General features: G+C 35.5%; 1 protein-coding gene across 3 annotated transcripts in view; it reads right to left on the bottom strand.

Moving 5' to 3' along the window:
* The window catches only part of KLF12 (Kruppel-like factor 12), a 465591-nt gene that overhangs the window by 165644 nt on the left and 278022 nt on the right, over positions 1-21925 (bottom strand). For all 3 annotated transcript variants that reach the window (XM_011932150.1, XM_011932151.1, XM_011932149.1), the window contains one exon: positions 1331-1877. In XM_011932150.1, coding sequence (XP_011787540.1) covers positions 1331-1877 — 547 coding nt within the window. The remainder of the gene's footprint in view (positions 1-1330; positions 1878-21925) is intronic.

Genomic DNA, 21925 nt, shown 5'->3' with positions numbered 1-21925 from the left:
TCTAAAGTGCCTGTATGCTCTGAATCATCAGATTTTAATTTGGTTAAAATAGGAAGGTGAAACTTATTTCACATGTGATGAAGAAACTTACTGCAGATAAAATAATACCTTGCTAATGGTGAATGCACAATTTTGTAATTTACATCTGCAAAAATTTCTGTAAGTTCACAATCAAATGTTACTTCTACGTATTTATTCCCACCTCATACAAGAACCAAAACAACCATATTTACTAGCATTTTACGAGAAGGCAGTGTTTTATGTACTCATCGATCACATTTTAATTACAGGCCTCAGTAGTAATATAGTGTCAAAGCAAAAAGTAATACATCATAAATCTTAATCCATCATTATTTCTAGGCTCTGAAGACAAAGTACATATATATGTATTTACTTTAAAAGGGAATAAGTCAATGATTATGGACATTTTGAGTTTCTATTGAGGGGTGGCTTGGTTTTTAGATTCACGGATAGTGAAGAAAGAGAAAAGACAGCATGATGCTATCACAATTTCTTCTAGTAAAATTCAGGGAAAAAAATAACTTAGAAGTAGGAAATAACTTCATGACCAGCTGCATAACTATCAAATTTAATTAAATAACTAGTGATGATTACATATAGTCATGTAGAAAAGTTATCTTCCTGCCTTCTAGACCCTAAAAAGGAATATTAATATTGCATCGTGAAATATTTCCAGTATACTGAATCATCCTGTTCCTTAAAATAATAACTTAGCCTTATAAGAAGTTAATAACACAAGCTACATGATACTATTATAGTCAAACACCTAATTTTAGAATTATTTTAATGGCAACTTAATTTATAAGTTACTCAAAAGTGAATAATTGGATTCCAGGCATTGCAACTTCACAATATTTTATATTATTACCACCTAAATAAATTCCAATTGAACAACTCAACAAAGAAATATCCTGATTTACTTAAGAAAATTTTACACTTCATAATCTATAATTTACACTTCATAAGCAATTACGTCCACCATAGATTGCCCTCCCCAACTGAGGACTTAAAGAAGAGCATTTCAAAGCAAGTATTACTTTGCAAACTTAGATATCTGAATTCTGACATTACATGACCTATGGCAAATAAAAATACACTGAGCAAAACTGGAGCATATACCTACATAAACATAGGGTGAGTTCCCTCTAAACTGTGTTCTGCTTGAAGGCTGAACAGCTGGTGCCTCTGTGTTACTCTACATAGAACTTCTTCAGATGCAGTGTTTGCATACAATTTAGGTTTTGTTCACCGCAAAAATGAAGTCACCTGTAGTGCTGAAATAAATCAAAGCTTTGTTCATGTCTCTTACCTTTGCCATGGCCTCTCCCATCCTCCAAAAGTGGCACGACAATAGTGTTGTTCACATTTCCAGGTGACCTTACAGCTGTGTAGACAACAGGCACCGACTGTACCACCACAGGGATGCGGTGAACATGACTCAGTTTATTAGACTGTAAATTCATGGGACTTGAAGGCGGTACAGGATGGATAATGTGCAAAAACTGCTGGCCTCCAACACCAGATGCAGAGGCAACAAGGGGCCCTGGAGTTAATACTGTTGACGAAGATGACGCTGAAGATACTGATGTGATAACAGTTGGGGATGAGGCTAGACGACTAGAAGACGATGAAGAGGTTGAAGTTGAAGAAGGTGAGGAGGCCGACGCTGTCATGGAAACTGGGGAGGATGAAACGGCAGTAGGGGACGTCCTGGCTTTGTTTATTGACAAGTCCACTGGCTCAGTTTGTGTTTGGAAGTGATCTACAGATAACGAGTCCTCCGGGGGCTCCCCTTTCACATTATTTAGCAACAGGGGAACGGCTTCCATATCGGGATAGTTGTGGACGTTTGGAGACTGTGGGGAGAAAAATGGAACATACATTTATCTTTGTTTATCACACATTTTATCGATGCATGGCTTACCACTTGAATGTTTATTAATTTTTCTCTTACTGCTATGGGACATTTATTCATTCTCCAAATATCTGAAGGATTGCTCGGTGACAGTCACTGTGATTAAAACCGAGGGCACAAGAGTACAAAACAGAATAAGGCCTCTACCATCAAGACATTTTCATTCTATTGGGACAGATGGATAATTATTAAAATACTATGAAATCAGTGCTCTATGAAGGAGAAAACAGGTCATGGGAATCTCTAAGATTCTAACCCTTACTCAACACTATCACAATATGGAAACATACTATCTGGCAACAATAGTGGGAAAACTCACCAGGAATTTCTACTTTCATACTTGGTGCAAGAGTTACCTACCTTACTCAGTATATTCTGAGCATTAAAAAAGGACAAAACGTTCTTCAACCTCCCACACCTGATCACTAATTTATTAAATGGAAGTCACTTCTAATAATTAGCTAACTCTTCTCAAAATAATGTGCACAACTACAAGTGACATTTTAGGAAATAATTTAAGAAAAACTTATTCTGAAAAGTATAATTTGTCTATGAATTTTCATTTCATCTAAAATAATGATGATAATGTTGTTCAAGTTCACCTGCACTCTTTTAAGTTTTAATGAGTAAAATTTGATAATAATAGACTCCAAGATTTTACACAGATTAATGTGATCAGCATGCTATTATTTGCATGAATATAATTTTACTCATGTATCTACTCATTCGTACATTCAACAAACATTTATGAAATGTCTGCTTGCAAGTCCCCAAATGGCATAAGAGTACTATTAGCGGTGTCAGTCTAGACTAAAAAGAGAGAATTAGACTAGACTGATTATTTTAGTTACATCTGTTTGGCCAGGTTAACATAGACATTATTTTTCTATTACATGAGGAACAAAAACTTTTTTTCACTTTTTATGGTATCAGAACAATACCTACAATTATATTAAATTGGTTCATTTTGTTCCTCATTTAATAAAAGATTTTGGTGTGCTATTCCCCCTAAAACTTCAGCATACATTTAAAGGAACAAAACATGTTTCCTAAAGTCTTTTTAAAATAGAATATAAATTACAGCTCCATTCAAAACCTACAATAGGCAGTAGTGCAAGGGCATTTTACTCAGCAACTGAGAAAAGAAAAAAAATAAATCAGTAATGGGACCAGATCAACTAAAATAGAAAATGGGTTGATGTTTTAATGCTTTTTTTCCTGTTTCTTAGCTAACATGGTTACTTACCTATAAAAACATATGACTTAGAAACAATTAAAATGAGTTATCTAAAATACCTACTGTATGAAATTCTAAATGACAAGATTTTCAGTTTATGTGCTGAAATTGAGAAATAAATTTTTTAACCTTCTCAAAGACATTTAAAAAACAAAGAAAAAACAAACACTATAAATTGAACTGCTTTGATAAAAGCTATTAGCATTATCTACTCTTGTAACTAGAACAGTATTTCAATTTCAGCATTATCATTTTATTTCTTTGTAGAATAATGCAAAATGTTTCTTATTACTATATTATACCCACATAGAAATTCTTTGTTTAGGCTGCTTTCATAAAATATACCAAATAGTTTGTCATTAAAAGATAAAATATGTCAGTAAGCACATATTACTGAACACCATTGGTTTGACTTTAAATATACTCTAGGTAAGTTTTTCTCCTTTTACCATATTAACATATCAAAAATTCTTATTTTAGAAATAGTGATTATTTCCACCACAAATTTTTCTCCTTCTAACTACTTAGACACAAGATTCCTACATACATTTACAAATCAAGGAGTAAAGAGTACATCACTGCAGAAATGTTCTATGTAAATGAAAGGTGACTGGGTAGACAGACAATAAGGAGGGGGAGCTGATAAATGTGGACCTTATCTGTAAAGAGATTGCTTGTGAGGCACCAAGTTTCACTGAGCTTTGCAGACTGCTTAGACTTCCCTAAATTATGAATAGAAGTCTACCTCTTGTGGATATCTTCTTAATCTCTTACTGAGGAAAATATTTACCTCTTAAGAAGTTATCATAACAACACCTTGTTGTTGTGAACATTATGAACAACAAGGTTATAGCTAATAAATATTTGCTATATGTTATATAACATATAATATATATAGCACATAATATATACAATATAATATATAGCATATATAATATACAGCTATATATTACAGCTAAAGCATAATATTAGCATTCATTAGAAACCTGTGAAGCCAAATATTAAGAGCCCCTAGGTGCTTTGAGACACTTAAGAATTATACGGTTTTTGCATGAGCTCAAACCAGAATATAGAAAAGGCTCACAAAAATAAGGAAGAATAAACCAAACCTTGGGACCAAGGAAATCTTATTTAGAACCTTCTACAAAGGTTTTACACATGAATTTGTAAACATCACAGAGACAGACGCTGGTTCCTTTTTCATATGTGGTAGTTCAAAGGCAGCTAGCACACTCAAAAATAATGCTTCATCAGTATAAAGAAGACAAAATCCTTCCTATACCATTCATCTGTTTACAGTATTGACACAGCAGCATATCCTGACAGCTGACACTAATCTCTTGTGCAATGATTATGGGGCAGGTAAAATCACCCACAATTCCAGCTTCAGATTACACAGACATATTTGTAAAGCCAGAAGTACTGCAAAAATATGGTCTCAAAACAGCTATGGCACATACTTGCGTTCCTCCTTTTAAGGGAGAAAAACAACCCAAAAGTCTTAGTCCTGAAATCATCATTAGAAATTCATTTATTTACTTTTAGGAAATGGAAAATCAAAAGCATTGGTTTTGTGGTGCACACCTGTAATCCCAGCTACTCAGGAGGATGAGGCAGGAGAATCACTTAAACCCAGGAGGCGGAGGTTGCAGTGAGGCAAGATCTTACCACTGGTCTCCAGCTTGGGCAACAGAGCGAGACTCCATTTAAAAAAAAAAAAAAAGGCAGTGGTTTTGAGATTTGTATCTGTAAATGTGTAGTTGTACTGACAGGAAGGGAGCACTACAAATGGCCACAAGGGGGAATGAAGGCTGAGGAGATACAAAGGAAAAACTCCCAAGTGAGAAATACTTAGAATAGTGAAAAATTAAATGAAAGGATTACAGGTATTAGAGAAAGTAAGAGGAGATACGGGGTATGCCACTCAGGAACAGACCTCAAAGGGGCTAAGAACACTGAAAAGAGGAGAAAACAACAAAGAAAGGTTGTAAGTTTTAAGCATAAGGAAGAGACACTTCTGCAAAAAGGTCAAAGAATTTCATACTAAAACTTTGCCCTTGTTTACTAACTCTTCAATTCTTGATTCATTAATGAACTCTCATGGCAGTGTCAACTAAGTGGGGCTTTTTTTGTTTATTTTTAAATAAAAGCCCATCACGATCTTTGCCTGGGAGTGATGACTATAGTTGAATTTTTGCTGTTGATGTCCCTGGTATGAAAGATAGAAAACTTACTGTATTCATATTACCATGCTAAAACCCTCCTTCTAACAACATGAAGACTGTAGAAGAACACTGGATTTTTGTCAAAGAAGAGAGTAATTTCGTTTTCCCAAAGATTATATAATATTCCTTGAAAAGGTCCACAGCAATCCTTGTTGCTTATTAGCTGTGCCATCTTGGTGTCATCACTAAAATTCTCTAGGCCTTAGCTTATCTGTCTATAAAAGTGTGATGTTAATTCCAAACTCATACAACTGTTGTGAAGATTGGGTTAATGACATTAAGTGCTTTTAAGTAATACTGAGAAATGAGAGAGACAAGCAAATGAGCAGAACTTCCTCTGGTTAGAACCAAAAATTCCAAACAGAACTTACTCTATTACTAAAACTATCTTGGGAGGAACTTGACTCACTGAATGTAGCATAAGATATATTCTGACACAGGATCTCATAAATACAGTCATTGCGGAGGCATAGTGTTTACTGAACCAAATAAATACATGTTACAAAAAGCTGAACAAGTCATCTTTAGGGATCTCTTATGATTATTTAGAAACAATTTTCTCTAAAAATATAGACAACTGTCATTTGATACTTTTTTTTCTCTATTTTCTAGCTGAGTTAGATTGGCCCACAGGAAGATCATATAACAGTTGATGGAATACATTTTAACTGACTGGTCTGATTTCTTAATTCCACAGTATAAATAACTTAAATCAATCCACAGTTCAGTGTGCATCCATTATGACAATAATATAACAAATATATTCAAATAATTGTTTTGGAATGTTGGTCATTCTTTAGCAGTCTTATTATGAGACAAAACAGGAGCATAATTGTTTCTTGTGTCTTGGTAGAAAATTAGTTTACACAAATTTCACTGTATGACTTAGTGATTAATTGAACATGTACCTTCTACAGGGGGTGCCTAAAGAAATTTACTGTGTACTTCACATTAAAAAGGAATTAAACTAAATCTATGACTCCACATCCTTTGAGCTTTTAAGTTATATTGCATTATTTTAAAGACTAGTATATTTCAGGTAAAAAGCCAAATTCCTTTTGAACATGAAGTGCACAATAGGTACATGACTTAGTTTTGGTGCCTGGATTTCCTTTAGTAAATACAATTTTTTATTAGTAGGAAATGAAATGGTTTTAAGAGATGAGCACCATCCTTAAAACAAGCATCCTGCAACTCTGGCTATTTCTGCTACAAGTATAAAAGTCAACACATATCTATTTGTGAATGGAGTATGCATTTCACTTTCCTCTATTCTTTTGTATTACTAAAAAGGGAAGCCCTATTTTTCAATATTTGTCTTGCATGAGCCCCCATGGTCATAATTTACCTTGCTTTCAGCTCAGTGATTCTTCTTTACTCTACGTGTTCAAGGGTAAACTCTTAAACATAAATGCCGTAAAAGTGTGAATTTATAAAACTGACAAAGAAAAAAGTAAAGCAAAGTATACTCAAGAAAGACAAATTGTACTTCCTCTAAAAGTACAGATGAGTAAAAGGAAACAAGTAGAAATAACCTACACTGATAACCTGGAATTTGGTTTGAATGAGTTATCTACTGCATGTAAGAGGAAGATATTTGAAGAAATATTTAATTAAACTGCCTTATATCAATATGTCAATTGTCAGTTTAAGAAATGATTGATTAAGGCCAGGCATGGTGGCTCACGCTTGTAATCTCAACACTTTGGGAGGCTGAGGCGAGTGGATCACTTGAGGTTAGGAGTTCAAGACAAGCCTGGCCAACATAGTGAAACCCTGTCTCTACTAAAAACACAAAAATTAGCCAGGCATGGTGGCATACGCCTGTAATCCCAGCTACTCAGGAGGCTGAGGTAGGAGAATAGCTTGAACCCAGGAGGCGGAGGTTGCGGTGAGCTGAGATCGCGCCATTGCACTCCAGCCTGGGCGACAGAGCAAGACTCCATCTCAAAGCAAAGCAAAACAAAACAAAACAGAAACAGAAATGATTGATTCCTTAAGAAAATTCGAAGTCTATGCATAACATAATGTACTCTCTGTGCTTTTACATTTATGTTTTTACATTTGAATTGAAAATGCTAACCTTTAAAATGTGTTCAATACCCACATTTAAATTTATCCTAAAGTTCTCTTATTTCCTAATAGTTGTATTTTTTCATGACCTATTTACCAGGACTTTCATAAATTGTATCATTTACCTGAAGCAAATCAGAATATATGTTCACAGCTGACTGCTACTCTGCAACTCTGGTTTGGCCCGTGTGTGATGACGTTAGGTTGGTGTGAGTGAGTGACGAGGAGACGGAATTTTGTTTACGCATTTTAAAAATTGATAAGCACGCCAGGCACAGTGGCTCATGCCTGTAATCCTAGCCGAGGCTGAGGCCGGCAGATCACCTGAGGTCAGGAGTTTGAGACCAGCCTGACTAACATGGTGAAACCCTGTCTCTACTAAAAAAAATACAAAAATTAGCAGGGTGCGGTGGTGGGCGCCTGTAATGCCAGCTACTAGGGAAGCTGAGGCAGGAGAATCGCTTGAACCCGGGGAGGTGAAGGTTGCAGTGAGCTGAGATTGAGCCACTGTGCTCCAGCCTGGTCGACAGAGTGAGACCCTGTCTTAAAAAAAAAAAAAAAAAAAAAAAATGATAAGCAGACATTCCCAAGGATTGAAAAGATGGACAAACATTTTTAAACAGGAACATAAATGTGTTTTAGATAAATACACAAACATTTAGCAAATAAATGATATTTTCTTTTACCATATAACTTAACTAGGGAATATACATCACACTTGCTAGCTGGGAATATGGTGCTCAAGATGTTTTGAATTTTAAATCCTACTTACATGGCCAGAAGAAGAAGCAGTATCACTATAATAGGTCAAAAAAGGAAGTCTAGGAAGTTGGATTAAGTCCTATTATCTTACAACTGTTTTTAAACAAAATTTCACAAAGCACACAAAAATGTCTTAAAAATAAAGAGGTAACTATTATAGGGTTATCTTTTCCCCATGATTAGAATTTTGTTCTTTTGGTTTTGAATTAATGTTATTATTCATTGGATGACTTAAAATATTAATTAAAATTTCAGTATATATGCCAGAAAAACCTGTTGTATAGAGTTTTAAGGGATAAAAGGTTTCATTTAAATCTTTATCCTAAACCACAATCTCACTCTAGTGCCTGAGGCAAATGTTCTGTGCTAGTTACATATTTTAAAATATGCAATAATGTTTACCATCCTCAAACAGATTAATCTCTGCTACCAGATGGGCCCTGCTTTTGATTCTATAAAATGTTCACCATAAACAGTTATTTCTTACAACAGTATCTCATAGTATTGCAGTACATCACATTTCAGAGAAAGAAAACTTGACCTCAGAGTGGCTGTGACAGTCAAATGATACATTTGAAAACTCCTACACAGGATAAACATGTAAAGCAAAACTGTAACCTTTTTATGTAAATGAAAGTATATTAGCAAAACAAAGGTATATTTGCAAAACAATGGCTTTGCTTTTGGGATAACACAGTGGTCACAGGTCCTGGAACCAATCCTCCACGGATGCTACCAAGGTTCCAGGACCCCTCCTCCAAGGATACCAAAACTACAGATGCTCAAGTTGGTGATATAAAATGGCATAGTATTTGCATACGGCCTATACAAATCCCCTCATATACTTTAAATTATCTCCAGATTGCTTATAATATCTAACACAATGTAAATTCAATGAGAACAGTTGTCATTTCATTTTTTTTATTATCTCTCCAATCCCAAAACTTTCAATCCTCAGTTGGTTCGATCTGCAGATGTGGAATCCAGGGATACTGAGGGACAACCGTATATACTTGTCTTCTAATAGAAAACACGTTTAAAGAGAGATACACCACCAGGCCAAGGCAAGACTAATGGTGAAGTTGAGAGAAATCTCTCTTTTCCTACCTCTCCTGGAAACAGAGGCAGCTCCAATGGGAAAGTGTCACAAGTAGAAAAACCAGAGTTTTGAAAGGCCCCAGAACTTTTTCATGAGCAGTCGATTTATTTATTTTGCAAATTTTATTTTAGAATCACGGAGTATATGTGCTGGCTTGTTGTATGGGTATATTATGTGACACTGAGATTTGTGGTACAATTCATTCCATCACCAGGTAGTGAACACAGTACCCAACAGGTAGTTTTCCAATCCTTGCCTCCCACCCCCAATAGTACCCAGAGTCCATGGTTGCCATCTTTGTGTCCATGTGTACTCAATGTTTAGCTCCCACGTATAAGTGAGAACACATGGTATTTGGTTTTCTGTTTCTGTATTAGTTTGCTTAGGATAACGACCTCCAACTTCATCCATGTTGCTACAACGGCCATGATTTCATCTGTGTGTGTGTGTTTGTGTGTGGCTGCATAGTCTTCCACAGTGTATATGTAGCACATTTCCTTTATCCAGTCCACTGCTGGTGGGCTTCTTGGTTGATTCCATGTCTTTGTTATTGTGAATAGTGCTGCAATGAATATATGGATGCATGTCTTTTTGGCAGAATGACTTACATTCCTTTGGGTATATACTAGTAATGAGATTGCTGGGCCGAATGGTAGTCCAGCTCTTTCTTGAGAAATCTCCAAACTGCTCTCCACAGTGCTTGGACTAATTTACATTCCCAACCAAGAGCGTATAAGCATCTCATTTTCTCTGGGGATCTCTCCAAAATATGCTACTTTTGTTTACTTAACAAAAGCCATTCTGACTGGTGTGACATGGTACCTCATTGTGATTTGATTGAGCAGTGGATTTAATTGTAACTCAATTCGCTACAAAATTAATAAAACACATTCACATAAACCAACATTTTAGCCTTGACTTTTGTCTTCAGGAAAAGGAGTATAGAGTCATACAGGTATTTCTGAGGATCCCAGAGGGTGACACTACCTAAGGCTGTTGTAATAGGCCCTTTTTGGACTACAACTGCCACTAGGCCCACACAGGTATATGTAATTAATGTACTTAAGTAGGAGAATAAATTGTACAAATCAAGCTCCCACTGCCTATACTGGTCAAGCAGCAGCATAAGCAAAACGGGAAAAGAGCCAGGCTGGGGACTTAGAGATGAAGGCAGCCACAGGGAGGCAGAAAGGAGGACAACTGATGTTTCCGAAAAGGGGGCCACGCCCACCAGCCACAGCTTCTGCTAATTAGGTGTGAGTTACAGTGACATGAAGACCCTCAGCTCAGTGTTCCTCTTGGCTGGGACGCTTATCCATCAGAAACAAGAATTTAAAAATATGATCATAGCAATGCTGACAAGGATGTAGGAAAACTGACACCAATATTATGCTACAAGAGAGGAACGTAGGCGTTCTAAGGAATCCTATTGAACTGTCTCAAAAGTCTTAAAATACCTTAGAACTAATAACTACACTTTTAAGAATCCAGGAACTGCCGTCTTCCTCTCTCTCTTCCTCCCTCCCTCCCTCCTCCATACACATACCCAGCCACCCACCTACCTGCACACTCATCTCTTATGCAGAGAGGGAGTGACCCTATATTCAGAATCCATTCAACATCTATCCCTAACTACTCAACTTTAAGAAACAAAATAATGTTTGGAAATGGCACCCTCAAGTAAATATTCTTTAAACCAAACCAAACAATAAAAGGGCCTGGAGCGGTGGCTCATGCCTGTAATCCCAACAATTTGGGAAGCAGACGTGGGCAGATTGCTTGAGCTCAGGAATTTGAGACCAGCCTGTTCAACATGGTGAAACCATCTCTACTAAAAATACAAAAATTAGCTGGATGTGGTGGCGTGTGCCTGTAGTCTCAGCTACTCGGGAGGCTGAGGCATGAGAATCACTTGAACCCAGGAGGCAGAGGTTGCAGTGAGCCGAGATCGCGCCACCGCACTCCCAACCTGGGTGAGAGACTGAGACCCTGTCTCAAAAAATAAAATTAAATTAAATTAAAATTAAATAAAATTTAAAACAAAACAAAACAAAAAAGGAGTCAAGGAAAGTTTTAAGGCAGATTTAGTCATGATTCCCATGGAATGATCTCACCATTTCAAGTGTTAGAACACCAAAAGCAGCTTTCTAAAGACAGTCTTTATGTTTATATATATAACATATATAGCAATAATTTCAATTTCATGCAAATAAGTAGTTCAGATTGTTTTGAGAGAACATCCCAGGGGCAACATCATCACTGATTTAAATAGCACTGTATCTAAAGTGAACTGGACAAGAATCAAGATGACATGTTCTAGAAAACTTTGTTAGATGACTTAAAAAGGAGCCTGGTGAGGACACAGAGACTGATGTTGAAATTGAATGTAAAGATGCTGAATGAAATAATGACATAAAATTTGAGAGTCTAGGGAAACTTCGCATGTTAAAATTTATATATTTTTATATAAAATGTGATGGGATTTGTTTTTTAACTAATTTAATACATTAAAATATGAATACTCTTAAAGTGAAATTATCTACACATTTATGCATTCTAGTTGGTTACAAAAATTCCTTCCTGGGGAAATAGGGCTACATTACTGCAGGGACTTACATTTAGACACAGACGGCAATTTCAGATTTTGAGAAAGATGTCTATAAGGATGCGTAACTTTGTCTTATTTTGGGAAGTAAAAATTACAAACCAAAATATGGACATAAAGACAATCAAGTTTGAAACAAAGATTTTAACCTTAGCTATTCACTGCAACCATTTATGAAACATTTTATGTTTCATATGTGCAAAGAACAGAGACCTATGGCAGTAGGTATGGTGCAGACATCAATAGTTTACAAAGCATTATATGTAATTCTAATAATCAGACAAGTTTGAGAAACAATATTCAATGGCAAGGAAACTTTTTACATAATGTTAAGTGGAAAAATGTTAGTATTACAAAACTATATAAAAAGTACGAGCTTAATTTTGTTCCCCAAAGCATTCTCATTTATACATGAAAATAATACATGGAAAAAAATGTTCTGGAATGTTAACAATAGTTTTTCCATTAAGTGAATCTGTGGGTGAACTACATTTTCTTTTTTAACTTTTTTCCTATATTTTCTACAGCAAATCTTTGCTACTTTTAAAATTTAAGAAGTCATATATTTTTTTTTTGAGACGGAGTCTCACTCTGTCGCCCAGGCTGGAGTGCAGTGGCCGGATCTCAGCTCACTGCAAGCTCTGCCTCCCGGGTTTATGCCATTCTCCTGCCTCAGCCTCCCGAGTAGCTGGGACTACAGGCGCCGCCACCTCGCCCGGCTAGTTTTTTGTATTTTTTAGTAGAGACGGGGTTTCACCATGTTAGCCAGGATGGTCTCGATCTCCTGACCTCGTGATCCGCCCGTCTCGGCCTCCCAAAGTGCTGGGATTACAGGCTTGAGCCACCACGCCCGGCAGAAGTCATATTTTTAGAAAGAAAAATATTTTGAGAAAGAAATCTAAAAGAGGAGAAGAGCTTTTTAAATCTGGTTTTCATATTTCTAGATCCTAGTGAACAATAATGTCATTAGAAGAAAATATTCTCTACTGTTAAAAGATCAATTTGCTAAATAAGTGTGTTACTAGTGTAAGTTTTAGACTGGTGGCATGATTTTTCTATAAAAATTAACACATCCACTTATAATTTGAAATTAACTAAGGAAAACAGCTAAATATAACTGATAACTGAAGGTATGTGATTCTAGTTCCCCCAGTGGATTAAAACTATGGTGTTCCCTGGAAATCTCAAACTGCAGCATTACTGGGAGATTTACTACTGGGCGAAGAATGCCATGTTTGAGAAACTACCATAAACAATTACCTATCAGCAAGTGGGTACTACAGGCCTTTTCTGTTTTGATGAAAAGTTTTCCATCAGTAACTATTTAGTGATCATTCTATTTAGTGATCATTACTATATAATCAACACAAATTGTGTTGTGTTGTGGTAAATCTGAGGATGCTACAAAAGGATTTTTAACCCTTGCTCTGATAACAGCATTTTCCCCTAGAGATTTAATGAGAGTTCCATCACTTTTTAAAAGTGAACTACATTGGGGAAACATGAAAAGGAAAAGTAATGGAGAAAGTTTCAACCCTATATTCTATAAAAGTGGAGAGCATTAAGAACGAATTTGAGGAAAACAAAATTGTGCTCTTTAAATCAATGTCTTCAGAATGCATAAACTGAAAAAGTAAATTTCAAGTAAGTGTTATAAAGACTGTGAAATCAATTTTAACTGATCATTTTAAAATGCAGGAAAAAGAAATATTTACCATTAATATTTACTACAACATTATCTGGTAAAGTTTTCCTCTCTAGTTTTACAAGTGAAGAAATACCGTCTCACAGAGGTTGAAGACATTGCCCATGGTCCCAGTGTAACATAGACCTGTAATCTAAACCTAAGCGTAGTTTGGGCGCAGTGGCTCACGCCTGTAATCCCAGCACTTTGGGAGGCTGAGGCGGGCAGATCACGATGTCAGGAGATCAAGACCATCCTGGCTAACACGGTGAAACCCCATCTCTACTAAAAATACAAAAAATTAGCCAGGCGTGGTGGTGGGCGCCTATAGTCCCAGCTACCTCGGAGACTGAGGCAGAAGAGTGGTGTGAACCGGGGAGGTGGAGCTTGCAGTGAGCCGAGATGGCATCACTGCACTCCAGTCTGGGCGACAGAGTGAGACTCCGTCTCAAAATAAAAATAAAAAAATAAACCTAAGGATAATTCCTAAGACTGAATTCACCTCCTCATGCTGCCTGCATCAGCCCTGGAGAGGAAGAAAAAGACCTCCTGTCCTTATTGATGAAATTTTCTCATGGAGTTCATGTGCACTTAGTACTCGGAAATACCAACTGAAGAGAATATGAAATAAGGGGCACTGCTAGGATAGTTGTTTGTAAGCTGCAATCCACTTCCCCAACATACCTCGCAAATAACAAATTTAATGGCATGATGCAGATGTCAGTTACCAACATCATAATGTCTATTTCTTATTTAGTTTCAGTTTGTTCTCAAGTCAGGCTTTAGAAAAATAAGGACAATAAAAATCATCCCTAATTTAGGAATAGAATCCTGCATTTTGTTCAGTGGTCATGCTGTATGGGATATGTGTTTGGAAGAAATGAGAAAATATGGTAGCATAAAATGGAAAAAAATAAATCCAAGACCAAAAACCTCATTATATTTGAAAGCAAGTACAATTAGCATTGCAAGGAGAAAAATCAGCTCACCATGAATGTAATTTCTTTTCTTCCTTTTCTTTCAAGCTAAAGACTCAGACATTTTTTTAAAAAGTTTCATTTTTGACCAGTGATGAGTGCTCTTTGGTAAAACCAATGTAATAAAGCATAACTTTTGCAAATGGGACAGTAAGTGAGAAGAAATGCAATGTGGTTTTTGTAAAAAGGATACATGCCTGAGTTCCAGTCTGGGTTGTGTTTTATATGATCAGTTCATTCACTGTCTCTCTTCAATTTCTAATTGAAGATGATGTTGATTATGCTTTTGCACAATTCAGGTGTCTGTTATCTCTTCCAGCCGTACCAGATTCCACCTGTTCTAAATTAGATGCCACTCTTCTGTGTTTCCAAAGCACTCTGAGCTTTGTGCTTCTTTCTCTTATGAGGCCATGGGCCCACTGAAGGTATCATTTTTATCTTGTTCTTTTGTAGACAAGTACCTATCACAGTCCCCAGTACAAAGTAAGCACTTAATTAAAGCTCACTAGTAAGGCTCTAGTTGCTCTCTAAAGGTCTTACTGGGTCTCAGACTGAATGTATCTATGGGCCAGGTGCAGTGGCTCACGCTCGTAATCACAGCACTTTAGGATGCCAAGACCAAAGGGTTGCTTGAGCTCAGGAATTTGAGACCAGACTGGGCAACACAGAGAGACTTTGTCTCTACTAAAACTAAGAAATAAAAATAAATAAGCTGGGTGTGGTGGTGCAACCTGTAGTCAGCCATGCCACAGGCTGAGGAAGAAGGATCACTTGAGCCCAGAAAATCGAGGCTGCACTGAGCTATGACTGCATTACTGCATTCCAGCCTGGGCGACAGACTGAAAAAAAATCTATGAATTAATTGTCCCGTGTCTAAAATTTAAACAGTAAATATATTAACTTATTATAACACATATAAAAATGAAAGTTGAAAGTTTCCAGTGGCTCATTCTTTTGTTAAAGAATTTAAATTTATCAATTGATATTTAATTCCTCCCACTACAGAACTTTAAGTGACTAGTTTCTATGTATTACAAGATGATTTTTAAAAGAAGAGATGAAAGACACACACTTCCAAGGGGCTTAAAACCAAATGTATGAGTCATATTTTGTATTTTTGCTAATTTGAAATACATTTCTTTTTTATAACTAGAAAATTTATAATTAGCATCTCTCAATATGTCACAGTAACAGGAAGTTAAAAAATAACATTCTTTCTGCTTCCAAAACTCAGTCTTCATGTCTATCAAATTTTTCAAAGTTAGTTAGGATTCTGCATTCTTTCTGTCAATAGGGGTGTAATACATGGCATGAAGGTTATAAATCCTATAATTAGATACAATGATAAATCCATGTACCCCATTCTTGTTAATTTTCCATTCCACGATAAATAAAAACTGCTAACTCTGATCCTTTCAGTGTGGGGATGACCTGTACCAGCAACCCACAAACTCTGCTGCTGCTTCCTGCACAGTGAACTCTACACTTGCCTTTCTCCTCCCCTTGGCTTATCTTGCTCAGCTCCTTCATGTTGATTCCATTCTTCTAGAACTTTTGCGCTGGCGTTCTTATTTACACTAAGGGAGTAGGTATTAACCGCAGGTAGTGCGTCCCCCAGGGGACACTGAGCAGCATCTGAAGACATTTTTGATTGTCACAACTGAGGAAGCGGTGACAAGACAGTTCCCACGACAAAGACAAAAGATCAAGAGTGTCGAAGTTTAAAGAGACCCTGAGTTAAGCTATCATCTTTTTCCTACTATTTCTTTTCCCCTAACATCTTATATTTTACTTTTTTTTTTTAATTTGTGGAATTCTTCTGTTTTCCTCATTTTCTTTCTCTAACTCTTCCATATGTGTTAATCATGTAAATATATCTACAGATTCCAAACATATATACATACACCTCCGTGGGTATGTGAATATGGCTTAGGTATTGGTATGAATGCTGGTGGGCATGTGTGTATTCTTGTGACATCTCAGCACGTAGTGCACTTAAAATTCATGGAAGGAGTGTATGTGATAGAATATGCACAAAAATTAACTTGAAGTGTTTATTACCTATATATACAAATATGTGTATCTACGTGTTCCTAGCCCTTCATTTTATAAGTATTAACTGTATAATTTTCATATACTTGCTTAAGTATACAAATAGAAGAGTGCAGAGATAGTTGGCTTTTTTTTTTTTTTTTTTGAAAAATCAAAGGCCGTTGGGGTTGAGTTAAAAACCTTAACACATAAATGCAGTTGATGATCTCTAAATTCATTAAGCATCTGTCTTTCAAGAAAGGATTCTGGACATCAGCCCATGTGATGTTACTGTTAGCTAAATCTAGGCCCCAAACTTCAATTAGTTTTACAACATATAAAGGGGAAAAGCCATGTCTAATAATTATAAACATGCTGCACATACATTACAGTGTGTTGTTTATTCCTCACAACATCTCAATATAAAAAACTATTATGAATCACATTTTACAGATAGGAAACAGATGTGGAGAGGTTAAGAAATGTGCCAGTGGTTCCTGACAATGTCAAGACACAATCTTTAGTGATCTCTGGCAATAAAATCCATGGCCGCAACTATTACTGCAATACTAACTCCCACATCTGAATCTCTAATGTATGCCCACAGCAGATTAGGAAAGACCAAAATCACTGTAATCAATTCTAGAAAACATTTGTCTCTTATTTTGTGCAATCTTAAGATGACTATAATGTTTCGTAAAGAAAAGAGAGTCAAAAGGATAAGTAAAAACTTTCACAGACTTCAACAACATATCTTAGCAGAATTATTTTTTCCTTTATGGTTTTCCTTATAAAATCTCTAAGAAAACAACAACTGTACATTATTCAATTATTTATTACTGAATAAATAAGAAAAAGAAAAGACGCACATTAATCACTTCTTTGATCCAAATAGAAGTTTGGTTCCCATGAGATAAAGTTATTCTGTTTTTGGTTTTAAATAATTCCTGTGATAAAATCCCAAATTAATTATTAAGTAAATTAGCAAACTCACATTATGTGATTCATTTTCTTCTTAGCATCAGAACTTTCAGTCACAGTGAAGATAGTCAACGTTCAATTATCTACTCATAGCTAGGATCACAGTACAAGTAATCCCAAGTGACAGATAATCCAAAAAGGCATTTATGTTGGGTTTAAAATTCATTATATGATTCCAGCAGATTTACCACTATAATTATATTTATTAGGCTCATACTAAAATTCATTTGTATTTCTTAAACACATGCCAACTGAGGGAGGATCTCAGAAACACGCTAGATGAAGAAAGGAAGCTGATTTGCTATTAGCAATATTCCTGTGAATAACTGACAAAAAGTCATGGGGACAGTGAAACTAAATTTCATACTTATTAAGAGTCTTATGTGATAAATTAGAGAATATATTACAGCAGTATTGTAGAGGTGTTGTGGCATGGGCTGTGGATTCCAACAGACAGGTTTGTGTACTGGTTCTGCTCTTGTTCTTTGACCATAATCAAGTTTTTCATCCTTCTAAACTTCAGTTATTTACTTACATCAGTGCTAATATTAGCACTCCCTACATATTAAGAGTGTTCTAAAAATCAAATTATTAAATGCACACTGCTTGACACAAAATAGTTAAAATCAGTTGTGGCGGTTATTTTTTGTTGCAGCTATTATTTTATCTATTTTACTGTAGTGCTAAAACTAGAATATCTGATAGTTTGTATCATTCTTGCCTCCCATAAAATGATGCCATCTTTGATTATTCAATAAATTACAAATATACTGTAGGGTCAAATATTAAAATATGTTAATAATCTGGTGCAGCAGACATACTTATAACTATCAAAACTAATTGGAAAATATTAGAGATGCACAATTTTCTAGTTTTAAACTTCTGGGGCCATATATATTCAGGAATTCAAACTTTTTGTAGGTTTTTTAGTAGGTAACAGCACACTGCCAGGAGGGCTTGGGGTGGAACTGGATACTCTGACACATTAATAATTCTGCAGTAAAACACATGAACATTTACACTGAGTGTTATAAAGACTGTAAATACTTGTATGTCAGTTTAGTACAGTTTTTAATTCTAAATAAGTATTTTTTTCAGAATTTTTAAGGATTTTAGATTATAGACAAGTTGTAGAAATGGCTTAAAGAGAATGATACAACCAATCTCAATTCTACAGCTTTCCATTAATAATAATGTACTACATATCACAGCATTATAGGGTCAGATAACTGGGGAATTAAAAATTCCTCTTGGTTTACATAAAATGGTCCTGAATAATTTCTAGTAAATGGAATTCTACGTAGCAATTCAAGTTTAAATAATTACTCTCCAATTTTAAAAAGGGTATGGCAAATATCCTGATTTGTATAAAGTGATATATAGATAGCATTATCCATTTTATACTTGGTTTCAATTATGAATTATCTCACAGTTGTACTTTACCAGTGAGTGGGATTAAATTACTAGATTCAAGGATTTAACAAACTATTAAATTCCTCAGTGATGATCAGCAGATGAAGCAGAACATACGCAATATGATTGGAAATGGAGCAGAGTTCTCCAAGGAAAAAACATTGATCTTTACCTACCATCTTCCCACAGATACGCAACAATTACATCAGATTGTAAATAGTCCCCAGTATGAAGCAGAAAAAAATCTGATGCATATTTATAAAAGACTGAAAGAAATCGTTTATATAATTCACTGACCAGAGTAAGGAAAATATTATTGACTATAAATTCAAAATATTCAATCCAAAGGATTTTAACTTACAAAGGAGTTCAAAAGTTAGTCTAACTGCCTGGGTAAAATTTGCTGAAAATTCTGTTCAACAGAAACATCAATCAACACAAAATTCATCATTCAGGAAGTGCTAAATTTTCAGGTATTGCTGACATGAGAAGATAACAGTAGAATGAAGGAATATATATGTGATAAAAGTGGTACATAAAAGACCATAAAAATAAGGATTTTGAAGAGGACTTCATGTTGTCAAGTTTGAATACAGTTAGAGTAATAGTTTTCAATCCAATATAAAATTAAGGAGTAAATAACAAGTAAACAGGTTTAAAAGCTTCAGTTGTCCAAGTACAGGTATAAGAAGAAGTCTGACAGAAAATGTATGATGAAAGACATATACAGTTGTATAATAAAAACAACAAATAAAGAATCAAGGCCCCTTCCACTAAATAGAAAAGGAGTCTATAAATAAGTCAAATGTTAAGGCCAACTTGATTGCCTGAATTCCAAATGTAACTTTGTGCTTTCTGTTAGGATAAAAAAAATATATATATGAGTAGCTCTATAATCACATTATCACAGTAGTGAGCTGTACACATTTCTTACCATCGTTTCAAAACCCACATTAAACTGCAAATCTTTTTCATGAAGGGCTTTATGAAACGAACTCGAAGTGATGACACGGAAAATAATCTGGACAATTTACAGCAAATGAAATGTGGAAAAAGAAAAGCCCAAATTTCATTTCAGCCAAGGCAGGGTAATTTGTATTAAATCAACTCTTATATTAGAAACAGTAACAAAACTGGATTAAATTTGTAAAAGTGAATTTTAAGACACTGGAGAAGAACTAAACCAATCAGAACTTTAAGGTCCAAGATCCAAAAAGGAAAGAAACACACGGAAAGGAACAATCGTTGTATATCATTTTTTCCTTGATGCATAATTACAATGTCTGCTATTCACTTAAATTACAAAATATTTCAGAATACTATTCCAAATTGCTTAAAACTAAAAGTAGAGAAATAGATAAGAACAAACTAAAAGGAGAGAAATAGGTAAGAAAAATAAGAACAAATTAAAAATTTTTAGTGTTATCCAACATGTACTTTAAAATAACAATCATGAAATGCTTAAGAAAAGAGGTAAGAAAATTGTACTCCAAAGCTGCAATCTACAAAACCAAACAAAAACCTAGTCAAATACACAGATTCCAGAAGCGAAAAATACAATATTTGATTTGAAAACTTGACACGTGTGTTTGACAGCAGAAGAGACATAGCAGAAATGATTAATGAACTGAAAAATGAATGAGCAAAAATGAGAATGTAGTTCGAGTGGGAGTAGTATGATACATTAAAAAGCATAGAACAGGCCTGACACAGTGGCTCACGCCTATAATCCCAACACTTTGGGAGGTGGAGGTGGATCACTTGAGGCCAGGAGTTTGAGACGAGCCTGGCCAACATGGCGAAATCCCATCGCTACTAAAAATACAAAAATTAGATGGGAGTGGTGGTGGGCACCTGTAATCTAGCTAAGCGGGAGGCTGAGGTGCGAGAATCTCTTGAACCCGGAAGGCAGAGGTTTAAGTGAGCTGAGATCATGCCACTGCACTCCAGCCTGCGTGACAGAGCGAGACTCTGTCTCAAAAAACAAAAGAAAACCAAACAAAAACACGTAAGATACACGGGAAAGGTATTATGTGTGTGTAACAGGAGGCCCAGAGGAGCGGAGAGAAAGAGTTGGGAAACAGGGCACAGCAACATTGAAAATACTGGTCAGATATTTTCTGAAAGACATTATGCTGTAAAATTCAAGAATCTGTAAATCCCAAGCAATACAAATTCAAAAGAAACTACTCAAAAGTAGTCAGTGAAAAGATGACCTCCCAACGAATTTGAAGAGTTACTTTTCAACAAAATGACAGAGCCGTAAGACAACAGGATAGGTTTACATTCTGAAATGAAAAAATAAAACGATTGACAACTTTGATACTTTTCTATCAAAAATGAAGACAAAATACAAACATTTGACATAAAAACGGATCATTCATGGCTAACAGACCATATAAAAAGAAGTACTAAAAAAATTCTTCAGGCCCAAGGAAAATCATCCCTAATACAGAAGTATGGAAATACAAGAAAGAAAAAAGAGCATAGGAAAAGGTAAATATGTACATAAATCTAACTGAGTAATGAAGACATCTTTCTAGGCTAATAATATACTGTCTTAACAATAATTATATTTTGGGGTTTAAAATGTGGGGCAAAAAGGGGGGGGGAATTTATAGAATTAAAATGTCCCAAGATCTCTGCATTGTCTAGAAATAAGTAAAAGGATTAAACTATGGTGAGCATTAAAAAGCCAGAGGGGCAATGCAAATCTATGATAAACCACTGAAAATTGTATTTACTCTACAGAGAAGGTAGAGAAAGGAAATTCAAAAATATCGGAAAAAAGGGAATAAAAACCATACAGAGTGATGGTATAATGTACAGTACTACATTCTGCAATTAAGTAGTCTAGTTTTTATGGTTTTAAAATTACAGCTTCGATTCCCCCCCCCCCCCC

Source organism: Colobus angolensis, unplaced genomic scaffold, assembly GCF_000951035.1.
Source record: "Colobus angolensis palliatus isolate OR3802 unplaced genomic scaffold, Cang.pa_1.0 Scaffold94, whole genome shotgun sequence".
In the NCBI taxonomy this organism is placed as follows: domain Eukaryota; kingdom Metazoa; phylum Chordata; class Mammalia; order Primates; family Cercopithecidae; genus Colobus; species Colobus angolensis.
The sequence above is the reverse complement of the archived record's forward strand: the minus strand, read 5'-3'. Positions and strand labels throughout refer to the sequence as shown.